Raw genomic sequence first — 21556 nt, forward strand, 5'->3', positions numbered from 1 at the left:
TTGGAGAGTCCCCTCACAGATCCCAAACAGTGGTCACTTGATATCAAAACCCTCACGACAATCGGTTGAGCAGTGATTTTTGCCATTATTGCAGCACCGTGTATGAAGTCGAGAAAGTGTACCTGAATGTGAAATTAAGGTCTAGGAGTTAATATCTTCAGCAGGCTTATTGCTCTTGCATGAAATTGGGGCCTGAAGGAGCATGCCTTGAATTACCCTAACAGGGCCAATGTGTCAATTCAGTTTGAGTCACAAGGTACGATAGCATTTCAGCTCCAATCAGTTCTAGCCAATTTGTCAGGCCAACTGTAGCCAACAGTTCTCGTAAAAAGAACACAGCAGCTGCACTAAATGTAGTTCAAGGGCTGGAATTTTCTGGTTCTGTAGGTGGCGAGAAGAAAGGTGGGAGGGGACACTTAATTTGTGAGAGATGGGTAAGGCCAAAATTTAGAATCCTGATGACAGGATAAACTTTTGCAATTAAGTTCTCTGACTTTAAACAGTCGGTCAAACTTGTCAAATATAGAAATTGGGAAACCTATTTGCATGTATTTATATCTCATTAAAAGCCAGGTCACCTGAATAAGGAGCCCCTTCCCAATTAAGTTCTCTCCAGTCGAGAAATACATATGACTGCATGTAAAAAGCATGCACTTGGCAAGGTAGACGTCCCTCTAGAATAGGAACAACTAGAACAGGCATAGTTTGGAATAAGGGTAGCTTAGTTAGCTGGGCAGCTGGTTTGTGATGTAGGGTGACCCCAATAGTATAGGTACAATTCCTGCACTGGCTGAGGGCACCATGAAGATCCTGCATTCTTGACCTTGCCCCTCATCTGATCCATGGTGACCTTCAGTGTAGGTACTTCCTTGATGCTTTAAATGTGCTGAGGCACAAAGAGAATGGTAATGATAGTAGGCTCACATTTTTACGTTCATAAAATAAGTTTTCTGCCTCAAATTGTGCCCATTTTGCACCTTCTTTGGAAAATATGTTTTTCCTCAAGTTTCCTGTCAAACTCACTTCCAAATTGATCTAAATGAACCATCATGAAGTTGCAGACTAACACAGTATTTTAAAAAGAAATTTTTTAAACAAATTCTTAATTTATTTCAATGTTACTACTTGGTAAATTTTCCTTAGAACATCTGAAAATGAGTTTATCACAAAAAAGTAATTTAAATCACAGTGTAAATGACTGAGTAACCCTGTTTTAAATTACTGAAAATATTTGTTTTAAAAATATGCTGAGCTATTTACTGATTCGTTTGGGGTACAATTGTGTATTCCAAGGTAAATTTAAAAGAACTTCCATTGACAACTTTTTGAAACATATCTAATAGTGTCCTTATGCTGAAAAGTTTTAATGTGGTTTAATTTGCATATCTTCCAAGAAAACCAATAAAAAGTGCAACTGGCAGAAACTATCACTGGTGATTCATGTGGAGGAGCTGTCAATTATGGGAGAGCACATCAGGTCTTCTGGGACCCTTCCTGCAGGAAGAAGTGGCTTTTGTAAATTAGGGAGATGGAGACAGAGGCCATGGACAAAGGACAAAGAAACAAGAAGAAGAAAGTCAAGATTTGTGAATAGGAATCCTTTGATAATGCTTGGAGAAATAGAAGAGGGAATTGGAGCAGGCATGGAACAGCTGAATACTTTAGCAGAACAAGTGACAGCATCGCTGAGCTGAAGAAACCAGGAATTGGAGCTGAGTTCCAGACTAGTAGGTCATCATTGAAGAGCCAAGGTGATGAATAGTGCAGACCAAAGAGATTCGCAGAGGTAGGAAGCCAGGAAGTGGTAGTCAAGTGAGCAAACAGCTGCCAGAAACTTAGATGAATTATAGGGGCCAAATCCCTGATTTTGAGAGGCCATGAGGAGAGAAAGATACCCTTTATGTCTGAGAACTGGCATAGGTAATTGGGTTACATAGCTATGGGAAGTTAACAGTAGGAGCACTCTCACTGCAGTCATCTCCTGGCTGATCAGGAGTTAAGTTTTAAAACATTATCCTGATAAATTTGCAACATTGGGCAAACATCCATTGTAAATAGTTAATTCCCTTAAGCTCGACTTTTCCATTAATGTCTATAAGGATTCATTACTGATGGAATAAAGAGTCCTTCTTTCATAATCTTTTTATAGTGGATGTGGTTAAATTGCCTGTTATATTTATTCCCCATTCAGCCATGAGCAGTTCCATGAGTGAAACCTGCTTCTAGGTGCAATGCTTTTAAAACTAGTGCAAATAATTGCAAGAACTCAAATTGCATAGACCAAACTTCTGCTTAAAATTCCACAATCTTTTGTGCCAGTTACAACAATATGGATGCAATTGGATTAAAAGACGCAGTTCACTTAAGCAATAACTTTAACTTGAAACCTCAGTTTAATTAATGCATTCTTCATTTTATGGTTTTCTTGTTTCACAGGAGCCGCTGGCGGTCTACGAGGTTATCTTGGTTGTATCCGGTCTTTACGAATGAATGGTGTTACTCTCGACCTTGAGGAGAGAGCAAAAATTACTCCAGGGGTGAAACCTGGCTGCTCAGGCCATTGTACCAGTTATGGCATGTATTGTCGAAATGGTGGAAAGTGTGTGGAGAAGTACAATGGCTACTCGTGTGACTGTATTCATACTGCATATGATGGTCCCTTCTGCACTAAAGGTAATGCCTTAATGCTGATGAACCTTTGGTACTGAGGTTTGGGGTAGACCTGCCACCCATTGACGATGAACGGTGCAGATATTCTAACTCAGAATGACAGTTTGGGAATCAGGCCAACTAGTACTTCTCAATATTATACTAAAATATGCCTTTAAAATATCAAGTAAAACAATTATCAATATTTGAATATTTTCAGAATTTAACTGGAGATGCTTCAGGAAGTTAAAAAGATGGACAACTTAATCACAAATCCAGGTTCAATATCAGTCTGAAAATTATTCCAACATATACCAATGGCAGGCATTAAGAGTGGGAGAGATTCCTGGTCAGCCACATGCTGGAAAGAAAATTGAAGCTTCTACTGTTTTTGAGGAAAAATGTATAATACTATATTTTGGGATTTGGATTTTAAAATAGAGGCAGATGGATATGAACCAATTTTGTGAAGGTCCTTTTATTTAAACAGGTCAGAAATTAATTTGGAACAGTGACCTCACTGCATCAATTCTAAGAAAGTAACTGCAGCTAAGTGGTTTGTAGAACCTCTGGAATGTTAATGGATGTAACGTATATATTGCTGAATTCACAACAGACTAGAATGCCATTAGTTTTAGCATTGAGTTAAGTTCAGAGGAATCCAGGGTTCAAGTTCAGAAAGGAAAACAGCTTCTCCTATCAAGAGAATTAAGATTTTATTTCAGGAAACTGTTACTCATCCTAACCAAATTTATGGAGTTCCTAAGCTGGGAGAACTTGGATAGATGTCTTTAGGTTATTGGATCTGAAGAAGTTTGATCGTTAGAATTGTTGAAGGTTTATGCCAATTAACTTTGAAGGGAATCATTAAACTGTCTCCATGATACAGTGAAAAGAAACTGGGAAGAGCTAGTTAAGTAAAAACTCGAAGTTATAATCAATAAGTTACCCAACTGCGTGCATGCATAGCTGCTCCAGTGTTCTGCCTATGGTGATCCAATCACAGCATTGGCTTCACTGCAGTGCATAGGACTCAGAGACGTGCACAGCTGGTAAGAAAATTAAAGGGAATGCTGGTTAGGGTAGGAATTTAATTTTCCCTGGAATAGAATCTGTAAATGCTAGGGAACAGGTTGAAACTTTGTCTTACTGCTTGTGTTAAGATCTTGCTAACTATCTTTTATATATTGCTTTTTTACTTTATGTGATAAACTTATGTTCTGTTGTTAATGAATAGCTGCAGCCTTGTGTGAACATGCTTCAATGACTAACCTCCATTTTAGTCAATTATAAGACGTAAAACATATGATCTATCCTGCTAGGTTTCAGTCTGGGATCTGACATGTGCAGTATTACCATCAGCTGAGATCATAACCTCATTAACATTTCATAGCTCTGGACTATACCATATGTGTAAAAGGGTACATTGTCAAAGAAACGTGAATTCCCTTGCAGTGGGGAGAGCAACTTGATTCAATTGGTTCATTGGCTGTTAGTGTGGATCTGATTAGTTTCAAGAGTATGGAGTTTGGTCCCAATTCTGTCTGGTGTTGATTTGGGACCTGCCTCCTTATCTTACATTTGGTAGAGATTGTAATGCTGTTGGTCGGACTTGCTTCCATTTCAGAACGACTTCTTTGGTTCTTTGTCTAAAGAGTGACATTAAAAGCAAGCAGGAGAGTCAAATTATATTTGAAAGCTAATAGAGCCATTTACAGCACAGGAGGTAACTCATTGCACTCATGGAGAAAAAGATCAGAATAGACTTGGTGAGTCCAATAGCCCATTATTTGTCTCTTATAGCATTCTATACCTCTGTTGAGGTTTGTCGCAATTTTCTTTTATCCTGTCAGGAAAGTAATGGACCTGTTAAGAAATGCATGAAAGCATTATTTCTCACATTGGAAGTTGTCTATTAATGTAAGCTTTAAGTGTTAACAATGGATTTTATAGAATCTCCTACAAACACTAAAATCCTAGGTAAATTCTTCTTCAACTTTAACCTCTTGAGCATTAATCATACCCAAATGATATTAGTATAAATGCATATTTAACTTTTCATATTGTCACTATTATAGACACCTGTTTGAGTATTTTGGTTATTTTGTGTATTTGAATAATGTTCCTACCAATATTTTCTAAGAATTCAAATTATAACTAATTAAGATGTTTGACAATAGGAATTGAAGGCTCAAACTTTGCTATTTTCGTTGATTATGATTGCCACAGTACATCATTCAAAGTTATGATAAGTGACACAGAAGCCAGAAAGTATATAATTATGCTCCTTACGTATCATCTTAAGTAAATGTCAGACAGTGTAGAGAAGTGTTTAAGGAAGTGCAGTGCATTATTAAAGATTACTAAACGCATGAACATAACTCAAACATATTTTAATTACAGCTGTTTTCTGTATATATGCTTATGGGAGTCGTACAGTAAAATCTAGTTCAACACAAACATTTAGAATCTAGCTGGATGATTGCTCCCCTAGGTGCAGATAGAAATTTTGTTCCGTATACATTCCACTGCGAAGGAAAACCGAAAGTGGGGCAATCCATCTTATTGGGCCCCAGAGTTTATATAACAGGCAGGAAAACACACCGACGCTTCATTGGAGGCTGCACTGAGGATGTTACCCAGCAAGGTAACGAAACGTCTGTGAAACAAGAAACCAGCTCGGCGAGCCAACCAACCTCAACACCCACAACCCGAGCTACAAATCTACTCCAAAACCTATGGAATAAATTTGAGGAACAATTTTCATTCCTTTATATTTACAGTTCTCTTAACAATAGTCTTGTCTCTCCTCATCTCTAACCTTTTTGAAATTCTACATTCCATGTTCCTCTAATTTTAGAACCTTGAACATCCTCCAACTCATTTCATCATTGTGCCTAATTTGTCTTATGCTTTAAGCCAATATTGGTACCTGTGTATTCTGAGACTGGTTATGGGTATTTTCAGGCTGTGGGCATCTTCAAATATGTTGTCCCTGAGACTGCTTGCTTTTTATTAAGGAAAGCTCTTCAACTCCTTATGTAATATCACACTCCTTTATTGATTTATTTATGTCTTGTTTATGAATACCATGTCCTGATGTTGTAATAATAATTCCAGAAAATTGGCATTCTCTATAAGGCCTGTGTTCTTCATTCTTAAAATCGTAGAATCCCTACCGTGTGGAAGCAGCTATTCAGCCCATCAAGTCCACACGGACCCTCTGAAAAGCATTCCACCCAGATCCACTGCCCCCGCCGTCCACAACCCTACATATCCTATGCCTAACCCACCTAGCCTGCACATCCGTGGTCATGATGGGCAATTTAGCATGGCCAATACACCCAACCTGCACATCTTTGGACTGTGGGAGGAAACCCACACAGACACAGGGAGAATGTGCAAACTCCAAACAGACAGTTGCCTGAGGCTGGAATCAAACCCGGGTCCCTGGCACTGTGGGGTTGCATTGCTAACCACTTGTACATCTCTAGCATTCTGGTTGTGTTCCTTCTGTGTTCTACCACGCACTAGGAGATCACCATATAGCTTCCCTGTTCACATTTCTAAGGAAATTTTTTCACAGCAAAGAGATCCCAAGTTATCGATGGTTTTGCAATTCCAATCGAATGGTGTAATAAGGGAAGTCAGTAATCTAGACACTTGAGCTACGTATATCTGCCAGAACCTGCTGTTGGTATCCAGTTTTGTGAAAAACTTACTTGTTACCAATTTTACTATCAAATTATCCGCCTAAACTTTTGAACCACTTTAAAAATACTTGGGGGAATTCTTTCCCGTCTTCATGCTGAAGAGCCAATCCACTATCTCTAGGAGACAGAGATGAATACATGCATTTCTGTTCAACAATCACATATTCTGATTCCTCAACATACATTATGTTTCAGCAACATTTCATCCCATATGAATAAACTTCATGGTGATTTGCCCATGCGCCTGATAATCTGTACTTCCTAGACCTTGGAGTTTTAAGTTAGCTCATCTGACTTTCACAGACATCAACTCTAACAAGCTGTCTGCCAGTATTGAAACAGCTGCTCCCATAACTTCAACTTGTTGGTCCAGAATCTGCTTCGACACTCTTTGACTTCACTTCAGAATTTTATCTTCACCTTTTCTTCTGTAGCTGTAAGTTCTTGTGCTTTTTCTTTGTTGCACAATTTCCATTTCTCTTGAAATTTTCCTTTAATAGAACTTTCTCTTTGATTTTCTGGTGGTGAAGATGCTGTTACCTTGCAATATTTTCTAAAGTTTGCCAACTATCCACATTCATTACACTTCGCATTACTGCTGAACATTCATTATGCTTGTGATTCGGTTTGACATTTAAATCTCAAACATCAGAACCACAATCCTAACCTAGCTCCAGGTTTCTAACTCTAACTGAGGCATTATGGGAATTAAGGATAGGTTACAAAGACATTCCAATAACTGAATAAAAACTGTTATTGATCATTGACAGTTGCATTTCCTGAACCTTGTGATTCAAAACAGTTCGTCCGGGAGAAGAATTGGCAGTTCCAGGAGTTGGATGCCCTTACACCTACCTCCTGGATCTAGCATGTCTGTCTGAGCAATTTCCATGATTAGGACTCATCCAATTTTCTCCATTAGGCATTCTATCCCCCCGCCACAGTACTCTGACCCTACACCTGCCAAATCCCCCAGCACCTCAATTTCTCACCCAAGTGGTCCAAAATACTTCCCAATTTCTGTTGATTTCCGATTTAACTACACCCTTATTGAGGTAGCCTTAAGGAGGACTGATTTTTCAGTGGTCAAGCTGGGCAAGGATCTGGGAATATTGCAAACCCAGGAAAGATTGAAACTGGAAATAGGAATGGAACCATGTGAAAGTAAAAGGAAAGGGTAGACTTGACACCTGAAAATAAAAGCTTATTTTGGTAAAGTTCCAAATGGAATAATGATTGAAGTGGACCAAAAACCAAGACAACTGTGAAAGGGTTGGGTCATTGCTGCTAAAGAGAAAGTTTAAAAGTGTGGCTCTGCACATGGCATTAAGAAAATCAAAAGGCAGCAAGGGCAATATTTCAAAGAGCACTGAAATCATAGAGATGCCACTAATCATGGGTCACTGCTTACTTTTCCCAACAGGGCACATTACTTCAGACTACCATGGCAGTATTGATTAAAACAACAAACCTACTACTTGTAGTGGTTGTAACGAGGTCAGCCAGCTGGACCTCATAGAATATGAGACAGGACCTTTCTTCACCCGAAACGTCAACTTTCCTGCTCCTCTGATGCTGCCTGGCCTGCTGTGTTCCTCCAGCTCCAGCATCTGCAGTTCTTACTATCTCTCATAGAATATGAGTTCCCTGATTGGGGCTGTCAATCTGGTCCAATCAGGGAGTCCTGGCTGACAGATCAGAACAGGGGTGTCAGATATCCTGTTCACTCTGAGAGCTGGCTGTGAGGGAGCTGGATCAGTGTCAATGACTCTCCACATGTAAATAAAGGGTGACTTGGTGACGGGATACCAGCCTCTGTGAAGTTATTCCACAACTGATCAGATCAGTGGACTCATAGGCTTGAATTTTCACCAAAATGGCACTGGAATTCCAATTTTGGAAGGCCACCTCGAATCCAATATTCCCATTTTTGTTGGGAATTAGGAGATACTTCATACACCTGTGTTTTATGGGGGTAACAGCACATTTAAGAATACAGTTTAAGTAAAAACAAAAAACACAGGATTAACAGCAGGTCAGGCAGCATCTGTGGAGAGAGAAATGGAATTAACAGGCACTTCTTAGACTACCAGACCTGCTAGGTTTCTCCAGAATTTTCTGTTTTTATTTCAGATTTTCCACATCTGCAGTATATTACCTTTGGTTAAACGTGCAGCTGCATTAACTCAGAAGCAACTTCTATCACCCAGGCTTCTGCAACAGGACTGATAGCCTTCAGACTGTTAAGGAAAATGTCTAAAGCTACCAGAGCTCTTTGGAGGATCTGAGGGCTCAGGTATGGTTTTGGAGAGCTCAGGCATCTGGGATTATTAATTGTAGACACTAACATGTGTAGAAACATAGGTTTTGTGGGACTGTCAAATAGTAAAAATCATTGAAATCTACTGTCTTTAAAATTTTGAAAAAAAATAGACTGATGTGAAAAAAAAATCAGTGCTCACAATTTCAAGAGACAATAGTTTGGGGATTCTCTTAAGAACATCATAAATATGACCGTGGCTTATCTGCCCAGTCGTCAACTCCCCTTCTATGCCAGATCAGCATAGTTATCAATTCCCTGACTGGGGGAGTTAAAATGGTTGGCAACTGGAATGTGCTGTTGATTATAGCCCTTGGTCTGATCCCTGTGGCATTCCATGAATTACATCTTTCCAATCTGTACTAGTCCCATTAATCTCAACTCTCTGACTCCTGTGTTTTAACCAATCATTAATCCATACTAATAAATTGCCACTAAAACCATAAGCTCCTATCTTGTGCAATAATCTTTTATGCGGCACTTTATTATTAGAATAGTGTTGCTTGAAACTTCTACTTACAATCTATCTTTATCTTGGTGGAAGCCTGAACGTTTACAGTTTGATTAACATCACCAATTTATTCTAAAATGGTTAGATGTTTTTGACGTTATAAAGAGCGTATCTTTTTATTTTTCTGTATTTCTGATTTTGGACTGAAATGGGAAAAATGCTGTTTTAAAATTGAGGATTACTGAAGGATTGCTGCATTTTTTAGAAGCAAGTAATCTGGCACTCAAAGTAAACACTGTTTACAGAGCTGCTTGTTAAAGCTGGCAACAAGTATCTGATTGGTCTGTGGACTAGTCACCAGTTCATAGGTTCCCTACAGCATGGAAGCACACCATTCAGCTCATCAAATCTACACTAACCCTCCAAAGACCCAGACCCATCCCTACATCCTACTCCTGTAACACTGCATTTCCCATGGCCAATCCACCTAGCCTGCACATCTTTGGACTGTGGGAGGAAACTCAGGCAGACATGGCGAGAATGTGCAAACTCCACACAGACTGTCACCCGAGGGTGAAATTGAACCTGGGTCCCTGGCACTGTGAAGCAGCAGTGCTAACCATTGAACTACCATACTGGCCTTTATTGATTGCAAGGCCATCTGCCTGCCAACAACAATTATGTGATTGGCTCCCAGGTAACTGAACAGCTTAGACGTGTGATAACAGAGTTTGGAGCTGGAGGAACACAGCATCCGTATGCATGTGTACAGGGGGAATTAAGAGCTTTAGAGTTTTAACTAGTGGAGTTACGTGTAGCTAGGTCATGGCTATCTGTAACAAATAGTCATTCTTGATAAATACAGGAAACTGTTACATGCTTTCTGTCAACCTGAGTCTAAAAGGAAAGGTAAATTGAAGAAATTTTATAAAATCTTTAATTTTTGTGAAATATTTCGAATTATTTGTTTTTATAAGTTATTTTTCCTTAAAGTATACTGAATAGGTTTATATCACGCAATTTTTTTTAATATAGTGAAGTCTATAACAGATACTTAGAACTTTATTTTGTGGCATGATTCCTGAGATATGCCCATTGTGAATACTCAGTGAGTTGGCATGAAAGATGAAGTGAAAATGTTAAAAGGTGAGAAATCAGGGATTGGCATGAGTTAGCTCTAAATTTTCACAGGGGCTATACTGGACACTGGGTGTCAGGTAGAGGAGTATAGGTTGGCATTGAGGGAATAAGGAGCCTTGCAAATGAGATGGGTGTCAGGAAGTGGCATGAGTTAGCATAATAGGATATGAGATGAGAAGGTGTGAGGCATAAAGGCAAGAATACCATTCATTTTTTATTATAACAGGGATAAAAGTCCCAAAGCAATAAGGTGGGCTTTCCATGCAATCTGCCTCAGTCCTCCTTCAGCCCCTGTGACTCATAGCTTCCAGGGCGTAAGCCCATATCTAGTTTGTACCCTGTCCCACCTGGGAAATTTTCCAACTCAGTGTGCCAAACTTGTGAGCAACAATCCAGTTCAAGGCACAAGTACACATTTAATTCTCACTGATTACAAGCACTTTTACGACAACATTGTTTGAACTTTTATTTTTGTTCTCAGCAATTAAATAATTTGGATGTTTTACCAATAAAAAAACTAAATTAGTACCAATTCAAATAAAAATCAGCAAGATAAATTGAGGTCTCAAACCTTCCCATTTACTTCTCTGTCATTGTCACTGTCTGTCTGTCAACTTCACCATAAGCCATATATTTTTGTGGAAATGTATGATTATGCTTGCTTATATTTCCTGAAATATGGTAATAAATGTCAGACAATACAGAAAAGTATTCAATCACTGCACAGTATAATTAAAGATTTTTTTAATGTTAATTAAGTTTTAATTTGTAGAATTTTCTTCTGCTGGCATCCTGTTAAAAACTTTGACTTTTGAATTCTCAATTACTGCCTGCTGCTAATAAATACTAATAGTTGCCTATCTTCAAGCTTCAGTGCTTGTAAATTCATGAACACTGTACTTCAAATATAAGCTACATATTTTTACATATTATGCATAATTATGACTTTATTATTAAGGTTCAAAGAGTTCGATTAATGTTTCATTTAGTTTCTCTTTTCTCATCTGCTACTGCAATGATATTTCTTATGGTCTAGGGAGACGTTTATCCTTAATAAATAATTACAGAACTCTTTAATGCATTTTTAGAGCAGCAATCAGCTTTTATCCTGGCTTGGTGCTTGTCTGTTTAGTTTAATCCGAAATATCATGTTTCGACATTTATAGTCACAATTCTCAAGTGACCTGCAAGTAAAATGAAACATTATCCGTAAAGGAATAATGACTGCAAACACAAAGATATTAAGGAAGAAGATTACACAGCATGGTGCATAATAATGAAGTTCAAATAACTTGGAAATGACAAAAACTAAAGCTATCGCTTTTCAACATTGATTCACACAGCTACTAATAACACAGGGGTTTGTTGGGCAAATTACATTTTAGCGAAGCCATGCCTCTGAACATTTATTGAAGCATAGTATTTTTGCATTGGAGTTTTCCTGAAATGTCCTTGAAGAATACGTAGTGCACATCACAAATTTAGCTGTAGTATGTCACTTCACTGATTTCTAAAATTGACTTATGCTTTATATTGGCAGGAAGAAGGAGTTAACCATGAATGTTAGTGGAATTATTAGCTATAATTAGAGTGTTGCAACAAACTTCAGTCTATCAGTTATTGGTAAAGATGAAATAGACAAAATTTGGCGTGTTAAGGCTACATTCGCAAATATTCAAATTCAACCCAAATTAGTTATTTTCGTTGCTGATGCTGTTAACTTTTTCCAGTTAACTCCAAACTCAGCTCACTTTTTACTTAGCCTCTCTGACACCTCCATAGTGTTCTGTTTTTAGAGCTTTTTCCTACATTGACTTCAAAGCAACCAAGGTCTTCACCCCAGCTCTGACGACTTGGTGACTGCTAAGAACAGGACCTCTACTGCTATAAAATTCTTTTCTCCATGTGAACCTCCTTCAGCCCCTTTGTCTCTTTGTTTCTCTGAGTTGTAAAATTCAAGTCAACAAACATCTTAGCAATTATCTCCTTTGGTGGCTTGCTGATTATTTAAGCTTAAATATCTTAAGTCATTTAACTTAAATTACTTTTTGCAAATGTTATTTTGAACTCCCTGTTCAAAATTACTTTCTCACCTTTAAAAGGAACAAGTCAGAACTTCACAGAGCTGAAAACTCGAGGCTAAATCTTCCCAAAAATGGGCTATGTGTCAATTTCAGGAAATTTCTTAGAAAGTGTCTCTCTGTGAGGTCTGGCAAATTAGCTCATGCAATTCTCCACTGCTCACCTCAATATGCCTCCAGGGTCTGCCCCCTGGACTATCTGAGGTAATTGTCACTGCTAAGCCCTTCCAGTTCTCAGGGTGCATAGATGGTAAGTAACACTTCATTACAAATAGAATCTTACATTTGTAAAAGTATTTTTGTTTCATATCAGCACCTGTCTGATCCATTGTCATTGTAGTGGCAGCTACAAGAAACAAGCTATGCATGCTACTGTCCTCAGTACCATACAATATTAGAACCCTGTCTAAGGTTCAAAACAGTGTCCCATTACTTTTGTGTGTTATTTTTTATTGTGGACTAATAAGGAAAAAGAACAGTTTTAAAACCAGGGATTGTAAGGATTGGTGCATGGTTTGAAAGCAAGTCACTTGATACTCGTTGTGGATAATGTTTACACGTAACAATGAGTTAGAAAAAGGATTGCAGAAGAACTGCAGCTGCAGGGCTATGCACAAATGGAGCTATGGTTGGCACCAAGTAGCAGATTGGATAGACTAGTGGCTAGTTACCAATGGCTAAAGTCTTCTGCCGACTGACAATTATGTGATTGATTCTCAGGTAGCAGAACAGTTTGTAGTCGGTAACAAGATACAGAGAAGCTTTTGGACCACCATTAGCCTAGGAACCCTCTCTCTATTATTTGCCATAGAAAGCACTTTAAGCTGGAAGATGACCTGTTTATATCTCTTCCTGCAGTTGTTGTAAACTTGAATTTTAGTCAATAAGCCTGAAACCTGTCATCAGTGAACCAGTCAACCAGCTGCCCTCCATTTCTTGTAGAGGAATAGAAGCAGTTGCTAAAAAAAGATAAGAAGTATCATTCTCATCAGCCATGATGTGGAGCTGCCGGTGTTAGACTGGGGTGGACAAGGTCAGAAATCACCGGACACCAGGTTATGTCCAACAGGTTCATTTGATAGGACAAGTATCTGTAGCCTCACTCCTTCTTCTAATGAAGAAGGAGTGAGACTTCGAAAGCTTGTGTTTTCAAATGAACCTGTTGGACTATAACCTGGTGTCGTGTGATTTCTGACATTCTTATCAGCATAAGAAACATCTCCACAGATCCTGTGAACAACAACCACTGAACTGCTTTCCTAATGCCCTTGCCTTCAAAAATATCCATTTTTCCCATGTATGTGTGTATATAAATGGAGGTGATAAGGTAATTAAAAATCTAATTAGTAAAGTTATATGCTGATGGTTCACATATACAATAACTGGCAGTTTTTGTGAAGTACAGATACCTGATCCGTGCTTTCTGTCAGCCTGGGTCTGAAAATCAAGTAAATTGGGGGGTTTTACATACTTTTTAAAATCTTTAACTTTTGTGACAACTCCAAAAACTATAGGACTTGTTTTCTAGGCTGTTAGCCCAGTGTGTCATGACAAAGGATATGTAACTCTTTCCCAACGCCCAATGCAGCATAAAACCTTGTTGTTGTTCAATGTGAGAGCATCACATGTTGGAAAGCTTTTGTTGGAAATAATAACTTTTATTAAACAACAGGAGAAGCAGGAACAAACAATATAACAACAGCTGCATTTGTTTCTGGGAATAAACCAGTACTGCTTGCCTTTTGAGCAACAACAAATTTACAGTCAATCAATGATCACATGATCCAATTCATATTTAATAGGAGTGAGTGTCAATGAAGTCCTGTCTGGCTTGTTGTGCTCAATGCTCTCCCAACTCTGCAATGCCCATGAATCCCATCTTGCCTGCTCCATTTGTTCAAGGCACAGCATATTCTGTCTGGAGTTGCACACTGTCTGGAGTGCATTACAAGGCCTCCTCTGGACTGATACTTCACCTTTAGGAGACCTGTTCCCTGCTCCACCATGGTCCTGATGAAAGAATGGGCTGCACTGTACATACAATCAGGCTCAGTCAGGGGTTACATAATGGCATCATCAGCCATGTTGTAGAAGATAGTCCTTGTTTTCCACTAACCATTCATGTAAGGCATGCAGTCTTGAAATGAAGCAGAGACATGAGAGCTCTCAACATCATAATATCAACATCACTGGTGCTGCCCAAGTACCTGGCAAAATCTTCTAAGATGGGTTATCGATGATCAAAGATGATTTGTACAACAATGACATGGAAACCCTTTCTGATGATAAAGCCAGCCACATTAAGGGAAGGCATTGGCCTAGTGGTGTTATCATTGGACTGTTAATCTGGAGACCAAGATAATGTTCTGGGTTTGAATCCCGCCACAGCAGATGGTGGAATTTGAATTCAATAAATATCTGGAATTGGGAATCAACAATGACCGCGAATCTGTCGCCGATTGTCGGAAAAACCCATTTGGTTCACTAACGCCCTTTAGGGAAGGAAACTGCATCCTTACCTGGTCTGGCCTACATGTGACTCCAGACCCACAGCAATGTGGTTGACTGTCAACGGCTCCCTGGGCAATTAGGGATGGGGAATAAATGCTGCCTAAAAGCGATACCCTCATCCCATAAATGAAGAAAGAATTATGATATGACACTCTCATTGCAGCATGTGTACAGTCTATAGTTACGGTGAAATGAGATGAAGCAGTGTGATCTGGTGCAAATTGCATCGGTAACGGCACTGTTATTGGTTGAAGATTGAGAGATCCCATACAGGTCACTAGTGGATCCTTGGAAGCTGCCAGTTGCATAAGTGTTTATCACAGCTGCCAGCTTGACAGCCACTGGGATCTGATGGCCACCCATCCCTCAGGAACAAGTCTGGTCCAGCAAATGATACAGTTCTGTGAGGTTGTCCCAGGACAACATCAATCTGCAGTGGCAATGCACCTCACTCATCTGGAGGAAATGATGGCAAGGAAAATGGACTCGAACCCTTTTCTACCTCCTTCATAGCCTGAGGGGACCTACATCTCCAGCATCTTCAAGTGGGGGCCTTTTGGCAGTTGCTGGAAGTAATGCTGGAACCTTATTCTGATGTAGCACAAGCCAAGTTGTGTAAATAAAGCAGGAGATCATAACTGCAGTAATATTACTGACACCTTGTCCCTATCACCCAAGAAAGGCAGAATTGCATATAAAAACATATTGGCAAATACTTACAGTTCAAAGTAAGACTAAATCATAAGATCGTAGAATCCATACAGTGTGGAAGCAAGCTTTTCGGCCCATCAAGTCCACACCAATCCTCCAAAGAGCATTCCACCCAGACCTACCCACTCCGCACCCTATCCCTGTAACCCTACGTTTCCCCATAGCTAATCCACATGGCCTACACATCCCTGGGCAATTTAGCATGGCCAATCCACCTAACCGGCACGTCTTTGGATTGTGGAAGAAAAGCAGACCACCTGGCGGAAATCCACACAGACATGAGGAGAACGTGCAAACTCCACACAGATAGTCACCTGAAAGTGGAATTGAAACCAAGTCCCTGGCACTGTGAGGCAGCAGTACAACTTTGTGCAACCTATTCGTTTTCCTTTGAAACTTTTGCCGGCTGTTAACACTTATAAGGTCACCCATAATTACTCCTGCTTTCCAGAGATGACTATGATCAGTTTGAAATAACATGGCCAAGATTGTTTGTGGCCAGGATTTATGTCCAACGTGTGATCATAGAATTCTGTATTCCGCATCCAGAATTCTTTTGGTTACAGATATTTTAAACCTGTACTGTCCTGCACCGCCTGATCAATGAAAAAGTTGCCCTTGAAAGCCAGCACATCACTCACAAGTAGAGCCTGCGTCCTCAGACAAAAACAAATCAATTGCTCCACTCACTCTGGCTGTGATAGCAATTATTTTTCATTTACATTGCATATTTGCAGTTCAGATAAGGATGAAAGGCAATACAAATAACACTTTGCAGAGTGAGTTGCAGACTAAACCTGTTTAGCTAGGTACTCCCCAAACTTTCATGTTCCTTTCTTCCTTGCACTGCCTGTCAACCCTGTCAGTTCTGACCTTTCATCTTCATCTCCCAACATTACCCCCACCTCCAAGCCCTGGCCCTACAATATAGTCATTTCAACCATTGTGATGCACAGTCCCTTGTCAAAGCCGAGGGTGTTATCACAATCAGTGACACCCCTTATTCTGCAGTTACATATTTTCCATGCACTACAGTCTCCCAGCATCACACGGGTACCCCCGTCACAATTATTGTCCCCTTTGCACTTAGCATGCTGCCTCTAATCCCTACAATTGAATTCTCAAATTTCCCTACCACAGTGGTGGCAGCTGATACCTCCACCTTGACTTTCAATGAATAGGCTCCCAGGACTGATTGAGGCCCATCTTCACTCGACTTGGAAGGACAGTCCCAACTGACGAGTGACCAGACCTATGACTGATTTCTCTGCAGCTCCCTGATTGACTGACTACTATCCCGTGGCTGGTTACACTGGACCTGCAGAGCTAAATGTGGCTCGCTGCCCTGACTATAATGATACAGAACCGCTGACCCTGATCATCCCAAGTGGCCAACTGACTGTGTCCAAGCCCCTGATTGAGAGTTGGCACTGCCATGGCCTGACCATGGTGGGACCCCCTAACTGATAACAGTTCCCTTGAATTGACTGAAGATTACTACCCCTGGACATTAAGACGTGGCAATTTTGTTAAAGCACATTGAGTATATTTGCCAAATAAGTGACTGACACTTGGTGTAGGTGTGAATTGATGTAGCTCAGCATGGGACAGCAATATCTCTGCCCCCTTGACTCAACACTGCTTGAAAAGTTGTTGATACACTTTTCATTCCCAATCACATGACTTTACATTGATAAGGTCCACCTGGGATCATAAAAGCTGACATTTCTTTGGCCATTTCAATTAATATTACTTACTAATATCTCTTCAATAAATCCATCCTTTAACAAATTATATTTGTTCAATCCTATTAATACAATCCTCCAACTGTGGAATTGGATATGAATTCACATTTGTTACTGCTCTGTTGTTAAATCTATACACAATCATTCTGATCCATTTGGTCTCAGCCCTATCAGAATAGATGAGCTTTAGTGACTGTGACTCAGATCAATAATGTCATTCCAAATCATGAACTTGATACCTCCCTCACTTGGGATAACTTCTCTCGATGAGTCTAGAATGATGTTGCTTTGTGAGCACTGCATTCCTGACATTGGCACAAGAGCATTAGAGCAAAAGAAATGGGAGCATAACTCGGCTATTCAGCCCCTTCAAGCCTGCCCCACAGTTCTATAACATCTTGGCTGATCTGCCATAAGCCTCGACTCCTCTTATGTTTCAGCTCCTCATATCGCTCAATTCCTCAATATTTCAAAAAGCTATCTACCCTTACTTTAAATACTTTCAGTGATCTAGCCTCCACAGAATTCCAGACATTCACTCACCTCTGGAAGAAGAAATTCCTTCCCATCTCAGCTTTAACTAAGTGTCCCCTTATTCTGTAACTATGTCCCCAAGTTCAAGACTCCCCCACAGATGCAAAATATCTTCTTCACATCCTGTCAAACCCCCTCCAAATATTATATTTATCTGTAAAATCACTCCTCATTCTTCAAATGTCTTTTGAATAAAGGCCTAACCTGTTTGGCCATTCTCAATAAGCTAACCTCTTCATCCCAATAATCAGCTGAGTAAATGTCTTTAGAACTGCCTCCAATGCCAGTGTGGAGATAGTAGGAACTGCCGATGCTGGAGAATCTGAGATAACAAGGTGTAGAACTGGATGAACACAGCAGGCCAAGCAGCATCAGAGGAGCAGGAAAGCTGACGTTTCGGGTCTGGACCCTTCTTCAGAAAATCTGTGTTCATCCAGCTCTACGCTTTGTTATCTCCAATGCCAGTATATCCTTTTATAAATAAAGACACCAACAATCCAGACACAGCAATCCAGATGCAGCCTCCTCAACAACCTTAAGAGTTATAACATTACTTTCCTATTTTTAGACTTCAAACTTCAAACAACAAAGGACAAAATTCAATTTTGCCTTCTTAATTACTTGCTGCACCCAAATGCTAACCACTTGTGTCATGCACAAGATGGCCTGAAAACCTCTGTGTTGCAGTTTTCTCCACTTAATTAAAATCTGCCTTTTGATTCTTCCTACCAAAGTCAATCTGTGGGATTTTTTATTGCAGAGAGCTGTCAAATTTCGGTGGTTAAGTCTCTTAAAGCCTGAGATACAGATTTTTCATCAGGAAGGGAATCAGTGATATGACGCCAACTCAGGAAAATGGGGTTGAAGATTGTCAAATCAGGCATGATCTCATTGAAAGGTGGAGCAGACTTGATGGGCCAAATGGTTTCCTTCTGCTCTTACATCTTATGGTTTTATGGCCAGGTCCCATGTTGGTGCTAAATTCCTCCATGGACCTTGCCAGTGATCATAGATTTTTTTTGGCAATTCTGTCAAAGTACCAAATATTTTTATTGTACCTGCACATCAGCTGTTTTCTGCAGGTCACTCCGCTGAAGTGTTCATCAGCATGCTCTATGGCAGAATTTGCTGACGACTTCACCCTCTGACAAGTTTAAACCTGTGCTACTCCTGCCCTGGCTACAGGCCATACAGGGTATATCATCATGTACAGATCCTACTCTTAACCTACTTTCTAAAGTGACAATATCTATATTTGAGCTGATTGCTATGAGTATGGTTATAAATGACAATATTTCTTCTTCATTATTGTCCTTACATATTTTTTGTTCCTCCACCACTATTTACCAACTGGCATTTCTTGGATATATACATGGAATCTATATAGGATTAATTGGCACAAAAAGAGCCCATTCAATTGAACCGGTTATTGTGAATACATATACTCTACTCAAACTTACTCCCATTTTTTTCTCATCTAAATTTGCCGTCAAAACTTTCTCCCTCATATGATTGCCTAGATTTTCCTTTAGTCCGTCAATACTGTTCACTTCAGCCACTTGCTTTGACACAAGTTCCACATTTTTACTGTTCTTAGGGCAGAGTTTGATTTGAATTCCCTCTTGTATTTCTTGATGACTGTCTTATATCTGAAAGGAGAAATACATAAGGGTAGTGCTGTCGTGAGCAGAGTTGGTGTGAGGGGGGAATGAATGTTTGAAAATAGTGTGATTCTTGCAAACATCATCTGACATTCAGCTTCATTGCTCCAAAAATTTAACCTGGCATAAATCTCAGGGGAGTTTTATGTTGACATCTTGTATTACATCCAATGAATACAGGAAAAAAAATACTCAGACATCCAGATAGAGCCTGAACTCACAGAACAATATATTATAACAATTTCCTTCTCAGTAGGTAATCTGATGGTACCAATCTCAATCATAGATCTTTTCTACGCATCAACAGACACAACCACATTCTGCTTGACTTGCTCATATCACAGCATTTTTGTGAAAGTATCATTACAGAAGGTCTTTCTGGGAGAAGTTCTCTCCATTAGCTTTGATACAAACTGTACTTTTGATTCTGTAATTGTGTAGAACTATTTAATTAAAAATAAACATTTTAATTCCTGTATTTAGTAGAAAATTTGTCAGACTTACATAAACAAAGGCAAGATAACCTGGAACAGATTGTTTGAATGACTGGGCTTTATTGCTAGCATGAGTTAACCATTCTAATTTTCAATTACCAAGCGCCATTAGCAAGTGGCAAGCGGGGCTCAATCAACAAGAAAGCAACATCATGGCTACATCTAACCCATCACTAGGTTTTCAATTTTTCATGAAAATGTTGCCACTTAAATAAACATATGGAACTAAGGAAGCAACACCAAGAGAAGCTAGCTAATTTATCAAATTTGAATTGTTTTCTATGTCCTGTATAGAAAACTATCTATAGTTTTTTTTAATCTTTTATTCCAAACTGTTCCATGTTGTATCAGAATTAATGTAAATTCTTTTCAAGCTATTTAACCAATTCAATATGTACAGAATACATTTCCTTGAAAGATCTGACCTTGCCATAATATATTTTTAGATATCCTACACATAATACTTTTTTAAAAATTACTCTGTCTTAACCTAGGTGTTTCCCTGGGATACTCCTCAACTCCACTCCCTAAGCTCAAGGGAATGCAGTTCTGAACATCCTTGACAGACAACTGATTAAACCACCTTTTGCTGGCCATTATTAAGCATTCCTGGGTCTTGCTGTGTATTGCTGAAATTGTTCACTCTTCAAAGATCATGCAGAGTAAAGCTAATGCAAAGCTAAGTCTGAATTCTCCTTCACCACACATTGTCTGTTTAAATGACTGTCCCCTCTATCCTGCACCCTTAGCACCAATAAGTAAAAGGAATTCATGGGCTTTTATGTCACAAAATTGAAGATAATCTGTTCAGCTGCATCTTTCACTTTTCTCCCTTCCCATGTACAGCCAAGTCAAAATGCGTTACTGTTTTCCGGTGTCCTGATCTTGAACTCATAACTTCATTAACCCATTTTCTGCACAAGACTCATCTGCTGTTCCTTGATATTACTCTGGCCAAACTGTTGATTACTCATTTCACTTCCCTGACCAAATATTTTAAGGTACTTCTCTCTTTACTTCTGACATCCCACCACCTCATTCACCCCCACACGACCCACTCACAACTTCAAGTCTGAGTTCTTCTTCAAAATGTACTTTCTGTTCTTGGAAACTACCAATTCTCTGTAATGTTCCGTCAGCTCCAAAGTTTTGAATAATTTGTCATCTCCAAAGCCATATCCACCTTTACCAAATTTCTCTATTTATTTCCTACCAGTCATGTTTCTATCCCCTTAACAGTACTGGAACAGCCCTAACCAAAGTCATAAATGAAATTTTTTATGATTGTGACTATGACTTTGATAAACTATCCCTCCTTATCCTGCTTGAACCATTTGCAGCCTTTGACTTAGTTGACCAGGCATTCCTCCTCCATTGTTTCACCGCTGTTATCCAGCTGACTGGAATTGTCCTTGTATGTTTCCATTCTAATTTATCTAATAATAACCAGAGAGTCACCCGCAATGGTTTCTTTTCCCACGCAGAACCATTAACTCTGGAGTTCCTCAAGGATCTATTCATAACCTCATTCTACTTTACATATATA

At 39.4% G+C, this 21556-nt stretch overlaps 1 protein-coding gene across 1 annotated transcript in view; it reads left to right on the forward strand.

Annotated features, from left to right (window-relative positions):
• LOC109913433 (contactin-associated protein-like 2) overlaps positions 1-21556 on the forward strand; it is a 1704267-nt gene that overhangs the window by 1533232 nt on the left and 149479 nt on the right. Inside the window, exon 18 of the mRNA XM_048610560.1 lies at positions 2437-2673. Coding sequence (XP_048466517.1) covers positions 2437-2673 — 237 coding nt within the window. The remainder of the gene's footprint in view (positions 1-2436; positions 2674-21556) is intronic.

This window comes from Rhincodon typus, chromosome 2, assembly GCF_021869965.1.
Source record: "Rhincodon typus isolate 14 chromosome 2, sRhiTyp1.1, whole genome shotgun sequence".
Lineage (NCBI taxonomy): Eukaryota > Metazoa > Chordata > Chondrichthyes > Orectolobiformes > Rhincodontidae > Rhincodon > Rhincodon typus.